The 10,678-nt window shown below is 37.5% G+C and overlaps 1 protein-coding gene across 1 annotated transcript; it reads right to left on the bottom strand.

Annotated features, from left to right (window-relative positions):
* Positions 1–2,122: 2,122 nt before the first annotated feature.
* Positions 2,123–5,711, bottom strand: NR0B1 (nuclear receptor subfamily 0 group B member 1). The gene is made up of 2 exons (XM_063450181.1): positions 4,888–5,711; positions 2,123–3,209 (listed from the first exon to the last, which is right to left on the bottom strand). Exons 1-2 carry the CDS (start codon positions 5,495–5,497, stop codon positions 2,965–2,967), a joined length of 855 nt encoding a protein of 284 aa, XP_063306251.1. The 5' UTR covers positions 5,498–5,711; the 3' UTR covers positions 2,123–2,964.
* Positions 5,712–10,678: the final 4,967 nt, after the last annotated feature.

Here is a 10,678-nt window from a genome sequence, read left to right as displayed (position 1 = left end):
CTGTGTATGTATGTGTTATGTGTATGGTCATCTGCGTGTCTGTGTGTCAGTGTTTGTATCTGTATAAGTGTATTTGTGTGTATATGTGTGTATATATCTGCATGTGTGTCAATATGTATGTCTGTGTGTATGTATGGTTATTAGTTTGTATGTGTATCTGTATGTGTGTTAGTGTGTCTCTGTATCTGCATGTGTGTCTGCATGTCTGTATCTGTATGTGTGTCAGTATGTGTATCTGTGTGTCTGTGCATTTGTGTATTTGTATCCAGATGTGTGCCTGCGTGTCTGTGTATCAGTGTGTGTGTGCGGCAGTGCATATGCATTTGAGTATACATCTCAGCTTTCAAACTTCAACACTACACACAAATACGCCCCTGCATTCAAACGTCAACACTATATACACACACCCCTATATTGAAAACCAAACAATACACACAAGTAAATGACTGTTTTCAAATAACAACAGGAAATAAAACACACTACACAACACTACACACAAATACAATACTAGATTCACACACACATACTGCATACAACAACATGCTTACATTTAAACATACAAACATTGCTCACTGCTAAGTACAACCCTGCAAAGATAGGTAAATTGTAGATTCCCAGCTGGCAAAGCATTAATAGATGGGTATCTATCATTTTGTGGGGGCCCACAAAAGGTCTTGCACCAGCACCAGGGCTCTCTCTGTTTTAGTTCTGCCACTGGTTTCCTGTGTATCCTAATTACTGTTGGGTGCATAACTTGAAAAAGCCTTTATTGGTGAAAAACATTGTGTTATATTGTAATATGTTTTGTCTTCCTGACCCTATAGTGTTCCTTTAATAGCTGATATCAACGTGGTTTTAGATTAAACCCTGCTTGGAAGTATGTATTTTTTTCTTTACTGTTTCTTCGTTTTTTCTCTCTCTTTTGTAGTGGAGCAGTGTCTATGTGGGTATTAGTATGTGTGTGGGGGAAGCAGTCTGTGTAGAGTAGAGTGTATGTACCTGCCATGGTCTATACAAGGTGACCATGCTCTCATTTCCCTCCTCTCTTTGAATTAGATGACTGTGTTAAACCTGGGTGCAGGGCACTTTAAAAATAGCAAAGTCCTCAGTCTCCCAATATTGGGCTGAACTCTCCCTTTATACTTGGAAATATAACAGACTCCTTTAAACAAATGTCTCTGTGAATAAAACTGTAGAGATACTTTCAAGAATACTCTTTATTATAGAATATAAAAATATTGTGTTTGTAAAAACAATAAGTTACATATGATACAATACTTTACAACACGATAGCTCAAACAGTTTGATAAGGTTTGCATTTAAAATAGGACATAGGTAGGCAATAACATCTCACAGAGAGTTTTCTGCTAACTAGAATTAACAGGCCAGGTTGCAGAGAATAAGTTCAATAACAAAATAAATCAGATGTCCACACAACTGGTTAATACCATGAAAAACAATTTTGTAACTATATTTAAGGGAAATGTAAAAAATTATGCTGACTCACATATTCTGGCTTGTGCACTTGAAAAACTAGGAGTTAGAGTTTTCTGACCTACTTTGTGACCTCTCCACATGTTGCTAAGTCATGCCTACAGTGGAAAAAATTAATTGAGGGATGTGAGTATATATGTTTTTTTGTTTTTTTATTTCACCACAATTTCCAAAGATTCCCGATGCTAAACATAAAAATATAAAGGTTATCAATGTGGTTCTAGAGTCAAAATTTAAAAATTGGAACGCTTATTTGTAAATCTATTGGAAAGAGCAAAGAATTTAGCACTTGCAAAGTCCAAAGTGACCCTCGTAAGTTTTCATGACAATATTACCATGTCATCGGTCCTGAAGAGGTTATACATAACACCCATCGTTTTTTACATCTTAGGAAAATCAAATAACAATTTCCCAGTCTATTGCCTTTATTAATAATCATAGGAATATCTGCAATTTATGGAGTAGTGAATATAGATTCCACTTAAACTAAAAAAGTTTTTGAGGGCACATTTTTTTTTTTACAAAACACAATTACTTATCATACACAGTAGACTATATAAAAATCTGTAGCTTATATCCATATTCTTTAAAGTAGACATTTGTCAGATGAAATAATGTAGAAGGACATAGCCCTATTAATGTTTCAGAAGAAGCCTTAACACAAATTAAGGTGTCTTCCATTAGATCTAACTAATTCTAATACTGATCCCATACCGGGGTAGGCAACTTTTGACACTTCAGATGTTGTGGACTACATTCCCCATGATGATTTCCCAGCATTATGTCTTTAAGAGCATTGTTGGAGATATAGTCCACATCTGGAGTCCTGAAGGTTGCGTATCCATGCCACAGACTATACAGGTTAATAAATAAATAAAACAGTATAACTGATGTTGTGGTAGCCCTGGCGTGAATTTCAGAAAGACTGACAGTATTAAAAAGGGATTAAGTAGCAAGTTGTTAAAACAAATTAGTGCAATAAAGAAACCTATTAGGCTAAAATACACAACTCACTAGTGTGAAGTGGTATGACATAAATTAAAATATTTATAATATTTACGCAACCTTTACCAAGATCACCAAGCAATGTACTATCTTGGAAAGGCTGGTCTTAGTGCACTTTGCATTTCTTTTGAGTGTCTGTGATGCTACCAAACATACCATCCCATTCACCCGGCTAATTATAACCCATTAGAAAAACTCAAAACACTACATGAAAATAATTGCATTTTTAAATATTAACAATGAAACAGTTATAGTTACAATGCACTAAATTGTGGCAAGTTGAAAGCTGGGAAAGCTAGTCAAAGTGTGCATATCTTTTCTCCTATGATCTTCAGTTATAAAGGTTTTCCGCTTTTATGAATAAGACCTTTAACATTTTACTGCTGTCTAGTTTGCTTTATTATTTACATTTCCTATGAATTTATGTATCAGTGTGGTTTATAGTTTTTTTTTTTTTATGTAGAGTCATATTTTTGCCCCAAGCATCTCCAGAAGCATATCTTCCATATTGACTGAACCAATGATGGGTCTAAAAAAGAGTTCCGCAATAGAGTTGCCATTGATTGATCTCAGCAAGGATAGAACGATAATCAACTTAGTAAACCGGGTCTGATCCCATCTATGAATAAGCTTTACATGCTCGTTTAAGGCTTGTTCTGCTTCCTGTTGTAATCCTTGAATGTACTGGGTGCAATGAAGATCTGGTAAATCTGTAGGTAAAGAAAACCCATAATGAGTCGCATTGTATAAAACAAATATAATATAAGTATCATATTATGACAAGAGAAAGAAAAAGTTAATTAATTAGTAATAATTATATCATACCTGACACATACCACGTGCAAGTTTCAAGAATGGAATAATACTAAATAAATGATTGACAGTCGTACAACATATTTCAGTATATTTTCACTATGTGCAAGAAATAGAAAAAGTAAATCTATGTATATTTTTACTAACGTACAAGGCTCCAATAAAGTGTAATTACCGAGTGTAATACCATATGGAATGGGTTATGATGGCATACTGTATACAAGTTGGTTCATTTAGCAGTCAGTGTGGATGGAAGTAAGCACATGGAACTAAGAGCAAAGAGGTAACAGATTTGTCAAAAATCTAAATCTACTAAGATAATAGAATAAATACTAATAATGTATGCAAGAACAGAAAGTGAGCATGAGTGTGCTAAAAGTAAAACTATGCCACAATCTAACTCACAGTTTTTGTTATATCTACATTTTTGACAATGTCTTCAAGCACCAGCTGTTTTATATTTAAAAATATATATATATTTATTCTTGTATGTCATTTTGCATGCTACTGTTATACAGATTGATTTTAGGTTCCTGAGGAAGTCCTAGTGTATTTGGACGAAACGTGTAGAACCAACCTCTGTTTTTAATTTTATTGGTGCATGTTCAGCTTTTACTTACAAATACAAATAAAGCTGAATATATTTTACCTCCATCTTCTGGATTCTTGTTCTTAAAGGAGTATACACGGAACGAGGCGTGGGTTTACAGCCCCCCAATACCATCGGGGGAGGCACCCTTTGAATGCTTTTAAATCTTTTAATTTGTAAGTGCTATAATTATTAGCGCACATATATAATGTATAACAGTATCAACTATTTTTTTGCTTTGTCTTCTCTTTTACATTATACAGCTGTTTCCCATGTTTTGTTGTTTCGATTCCTTATATTTAAAAAAATATAGTAAATAGTGAGGGCAATGCCCTAAGATAGTATTTATTCATGACAATATTTATTAGGGCAAAGATTCTGGAAAACACCATGACAGCTGATATTACACCTTTCTCATGATCTGGTGCCTACTACCTGCTTCCTTTCCTATTTGGTAAAAACTACAGTTTGATCGTATCAATGACAGGTTTATGCGGAGATTAGAGGAGATCGGACAATAAATAATTTATATACCAAATGTATTTCCAAAGATATGTTTGGAATTGACATAATCACAACAATGTTCCCATTCATGTCGTTTTATAGCATTGTTGGATGTTTTCTTAGAAAGTAAATGAAGAGATACAATTCAATGCTAGCTCTTAATTGGCCCCTGTATAATATAAGCATCATTGCACACATACATGATGGATTCAAATGTCAATAATGCAGCAAACTTTAAATCAATAAAAAAGAAAGTTATGTGTAAAACATTGCAGGGTGTATGTGTGTGTATATATATATATATATATATATATATATATATATATACATATATACATATATATATATACATATACATATATATATACATATATATATATATATACATATATATACATATATATACATATATATATATATATATATATATATATACATACACACACGCACACCACACACACACACACACACGTTTTCGTTACCTGGATTAAAAAGGACAATCCCTTTAAGGTAAGCATATTCCTTGGTGCTTATATCCAAGCTCCAACATTTGTCTAGGAATTCTTTGATCCACCTGATCTCAGCTGCTGAGGGTAGCTGTGGGAGCCTGTGTTGATGCTGTTGATTACTTCCTATGAGAGTTTCTCTATGTTCCTGGTGCTGTTTTCTCTCTTCTTCTTCCTGTTTGTTTGTTAATATCCTTTGTAACATACTGGGCTCTGCTGTCTCCACAGTCTCAAAATTGACTTTGTCCTGTGCAAGACCCAGCACTAACAGAGGAGCCCAGCAATTCCTGACCAGTACCAGTTGGTCATCCAAAGGGAGCTCCTGAAAGCATGGCACATTCTTGACAAACCTCAGAGTCTTCACCAGCACTGCTGATGCTGCTTTGCATGTAACCTGGGGGCTTTTCAAACTGACCTTCTTCTGAGAGCCACAGGAGCATCCCTGTCCATACACCCCAGTGTGTTCTTCTTTCCTTGATTTGCTGTTCTGCGATTCCTTTTGCTCTTCATTTTTTAGAATGTTATATAAAATGCTTCCATGCTTCCTGTTATCCACAGAACAATGGCATTTGTCTAAGCAAGCCATGGGGGAAAATATTATCTGACAGCACTGGGGCTGCCTGAACTGCTCCTACACCTGCTGTTCTGCTGTTAAATTAAGCCAGCTAGAAAGTATGCTGTTTCTCCTCTGCCTGCCCCTTACGTTATTTATACCTTTGTTTCCAGTCAGACAATATCATCTGCAGTTCAAAAGGGGCAGACGTTCATTATTGGCTGCAAAAGAGAGAGACAGAGAGAGAATAAAAATCAGGGACCTCCTCCCCATGTTTGCATAGCTTTATGTCGCTAGAGGGAGCCTCAGAGTCACTTTTGATGACTGTTGCACTGCTGAATTGATGTTCTTTTGTGTAGCTACAATTCTATAGCCTAAAATAATAATAAAAAACATATATACCTAAAAGGGATTTTTCTTGCTTATATAAAGAATTACAGCATAATTCTGAAAAAATAGTCTAAGAGAGAAGTACAATTTCACTTAAAGTTAAACTGAAATTAATTTGGAATATGTACTGGCATTTGTCTGGACTGGAACCTCTCTCCTATTCATTAATATAATACCATATTTGGAAGAATGTATGTCCAACTGATTATATCTGCTACTCCATCTTCTGCATACCATGACTCTCATGACGTTTTGTCTGCCACGTCTCTCTGCGTATATGTTTCTGTTGTGATCATGGCTGTTTAGCAGTAATTGTATACAAACATTTGTAAAAACTGTTTTTGTGTTTATATGTATGGCTATTTTCTGTGAGAATAAACACTTAAAAGCAAATCAAATTTCTACTTTAATCCATATTCTTGAAGGACATGGTGATTTGAACAGAGGACCCAAAGGAATAAAATATAGCTCTAGAAAAAAAATAAGATCAGTTCATGTTGCATCAAGTGCAAACGACAAAGGATACTAAATACCCAAATATGTATTTGAGACAAATGACGATCATTTTTAAGGTTTCCGCAGGTATCAACATAGCATAGATTTGAAAGTACAAGTCATGATGTCACAGCAGCCTATGACCTCAGGAAGAAAGTCACATTTTAGACATCTAACTATTTATTAACTTGCATAAAAAATTGTCAACTAAGCACATCAAAAGCACAGAAATTTCACTTAAACATATAGTTCAAACTAACCTTTAAAGGTAGAAATGTGTAAAATATTTTCATTCCCAAAATTATGATTGTATTCTAGACGAAGTAATTGAAATGATACTGCGAAAGTAAATAAATAGACGGTAAGCCATTTAAGAGTACATTGGTTATTTGTAGATACTTACCAATATTTTGCTTAACATAACGGTCTATTTTATAAAGAGGGAGATGTAATGCACTGAGAACCAACTTGCAAATCTAATGCTAAAAAGGGGCTACTTTCCATTGTTTTGATTAGCTTTTACTGGTCAGCTTCTGTTGGCTAAAATATCGGTCGCTACTCTGAGTAGAGACTGTTTACATTAACCTTTCACCTGTAGTGTAAGGAAACTACCTGCTGTAGATACTTATAACCATTATTCTCTATGGGAGCTACTAACCACTAATTAGCAACTGTTTTCCAACCCTGATAGTATGGCCAAAAGGTAGATCCCTATCTGTTGTGCAACTCCACCAATGCTTTGACAGCTAGGGTTTTCCCATTTCCCCATGCTTGCAGGGTTGTGTAGCACTGAGCAGTGTTTGTGTGTTTGAATTTAAACATGTTTTAGTATGGAGTATGTTTGTGGTAATTTTGGTGTTTAACACAGAGGTGTGTTTGAATATAGTGATGACATGTCAATGCAGGAGTGTGTATGTTGAGTTGAAGTTTGAATGCATGGGTGTATTTGTGTGTAGTGTTGTCGTTTAAATCTGAGATGTATGCACATATACACATACACTGACACACACACACACTGTGATACACAAACACAGATACACACTGAAATATACGCAGATGCACATATATATTTACTAACACACAGAAACACATGCAGATATACAGACCCATATACACACACTGACACACATGCACACACACAAATATACACATATAGACAAACAGATATACACTTCTTGATAAAGGCACATAAAAGTGCCAAAATATTGTCTGTTTTCTGTGCTCCTGCAATAAAAACTTATGAGGAAACCATGGGTGTGCCCAGACATTCTGTATTTTTAAGATTTAATTTACTTGGAAATAGTCCTTCCCTGTTAGGAGGCACCCTAGTGGCAGTATCCCCCAACAGCATGTGCATTACCTCTTTCTCTCAAAGTACACACACTGACAGACATAGTGACAGGCACACTGACAGACATACTGACACACACACTTACAGACATACTATCACACACGCATAGACAGACACATACAACATTAACATTTGTAAACCCACTCTCAAGTTTCCTACCTTTTGCTGAAGGGTGGCTTCCCTGGGGTCCAGTGTGGTGCCTCAGGTTGTGTCCCTACAGCACAGCACCACATCTCGCAGGGAGGAAGTGACACACACTTGTCACTTTCGCCCAGCTCTGCCAAAAAGCAAAGGGGCTCGGTTACGTTGTTAAGGGGCCTGACTGGGCCCCTGCTGATAAAAGCCCACCGACTGGCCCTAAGTGTATGGGCCACCTGATGGGCCTCCTTAGTGTGTGGGCCCCCGCCTCCCATTTGCCCCATGTTAAAGATGTCCCTGCTCAAATGTTACATGCACATGTATTTTGGCATACCATAAATTTAACCCGTTAAGGACCAAGCTTCTGGAATAAAAGGGAATCATGACATGTCATACATGTCATGTGTCCTTAAGGGGTTAAAGTGTAATACATTGTATACACAGTCATATATATTCTGCTAAAAAGTACATTACTGGATGTACTAAGTATGTTCAGGATAAGCCCTTTTTATTATAAGGCGTGGTTGTTATTGTGACAACTTACAGTGCATGTGTATTATCAGTGAGCAGTTAACCCGTTAATGCCAAAATTGCATTTTTGACACTCCCACATGCTGTCATTCCCTCCCAAGCTGAAGATCGCACTCGGTTTATCTGCCTGGTCCCCCAGGCAGTAACCCAGTGCAAGTCTCCTATCAGACATTTTGGGGCCCCTGACAGAGTTCAAGGTCTGGGCCCCCAAGGCCCACCCCCGAGTCTGCCAATAGGACCCATTCTGAGTCCACCCACAAGGATGCTGTGTGTTTGTGTGTTTGTAGTGGATGTGGTGTGTATAGTGGATACAGATTGCACACTTGTGTAATGGATGTAGTGTTTGTGTGTTTTAGATACAGTGTGTGTTTGTGTAGTGAATGCAGTGCTTCTGTGTATTAGATGTAGAGTGTGTGTTTGTGTAGTGGATGTAGTGTGTGTGTATGGTGGATGCAGTGTGTGTGTGTTTGTGTAGTGGATGTAGTGTGTGTGTATGGTGGATGCAGTGTGTGTGTGTGTGTGTATGGTGGATGTAGTGTGTGTATGGTGGAGGCAGTGTGTGTGTTTGTGTAGTGGATGTAGTGTGTGTATGGTGGATGAAGTGTGTGTATGGTGGATGCAGTGTGTGTGTTTGTATGGTGAATGCAGTATGTGTTTGTGTTGTCATTTTAGTGTGTATAAATGTGAAACATTGGGGCTGCGTTTTGGGAGTGAGGGGAGCCTTTCTGGTGGTATTTAAATGTATTTAACACACTATTTAATTCCCCCCTCCCTGCTTCTTACCTTATTGCATCCCTGGTGGTCTGGTGGTATGGTGGAGGGAGCCAGCCACTTTATAATGTAGAAGGGACCCTACCAGCACCAGCTTAACTTTCCAGCAGCTCCTATGTCTGTAACTCTCACGAGCTCTGCCTGCGTGCCGCGTGGCGTATTGCCATGTTAACCTGACACAGACACAGGAGCTGCTGGAAAGTTAAGCTGGTGCTGGTAGGGTCCCTTCTACGTTATACATGTAGCTGGTGGCAGGGGCCCTAGGGTGCACATATATATATAGCATAATCGTAGCAAATGGAATGTGGGGCCCGGGACTCCCAGAGCAGTTCGGGCCCCCCAGGACCGCCGGGCCCATGACAACCACTTAGATCTGAGGTGAGAGAGGCAGAGAGATCTTTGAGAAGTGTGTTAAAACATTGATAAAAGTTTTAAAAGTTATTAAAAAGATTTTTAAAAATCTATTTTTTTATCCCATTAGTGCTGATCACAGCATTAATCCTGTGATCAGCCTAATTAGGGTATTTAGTACTTTCCTACTATTCATACTTTTTTTTTTTTAAAGGTCAAAATATTTTTTTTACCCATTTTGTCAGCTGCAGCCATTTAAAAATGTTTTAATCCCTTCCCTGCTGTGTGATCACTGTACTATACAGTATCTCTACTGCACAGTAATGTATCAGTGATCAGTGTGATCAGGGGGCTTTCTAATCAGGCTACCATTTTTTAAGGGGTTATTTTTATAAAAAATAAATAAAAAATAATCCTTTTAGTACTGGTCGCAGCTGTTTGAACTGTGATCCCTAATTTTATTTTAAATGTTGGGTTAGGTGTTTGGGTTTTTGTGGGTGGCAGTGGGAATTGGGTGTGGGTAGTGTGTGTTAGGAAGGTAAGCAAAAAAAATCAATAAAAAAAAAATCACCCTTTGAGTTTTTAATGTATAATAAATCCCCGTAGAACTATTTGGCAGTGAAGACCATTCTGGCAGACAGTGATAATGGCACTCTGCAAGACAGTGACACAATCACAGCCTCTGACATTAAGCGCACGAGTGAGTCCTCAAGTCATGGAGCTCAGTCAGCTCAATACCAGAGGAAAATTGGATACCCCCCTAACCATATTAAAGGGACACTATAGTCACCAGAACAACTACAGCTTATTGAATTTGTTCTGGTGAGTAGAATCATTACCTTCAGGCTTTTTACTGCAGTGTTTACTTAACAGCCTAGTGATAACTTCACTGGAAACTCCTGTAACTCTTCACTCGGATGGCTGTTAGAAATCCTTCCTGGGTCATGGCTGCCTAAAATGCATCCAAACATTCAGTATATCCTTCCTCTGCATCCGGACACTGGACTTTCCTAATAAAGATTCATTGATTCAATTCATCTCTATGAGGAGATGCTGATTGGCCAGGGCTGTGTTTAAATCATGCAGGCTCTGCCCCTGATCTGACTCTTTGTCAGTCTCAGCTAATCCTATGGAGAAGCACTGTGATTGGATCAGGCTACCAATTCTGATGATGTCAGGAGACTGCT

The sequence above is a fragment of the Pelobates fuscus genome, chromosome 1 (genome assembly GCF_036172605.1).
Source record: "Pelobates fuscus isolate aPelFus1 chromosome 1, aPelFus1.pri, whole genome shotgun sequence".
NCBI classification, from domain to species: domain Eukaryota; kingdom Metazoa; phylum Chordata; class Amphibia; order Anura; family Pelobatidae; genus Pelobates; species Pelobates fuscus.
Note: the sequence above shows the minus strand (reverse complement) of the source record. Positions and strands in the feature narration are given on the sequence as shown.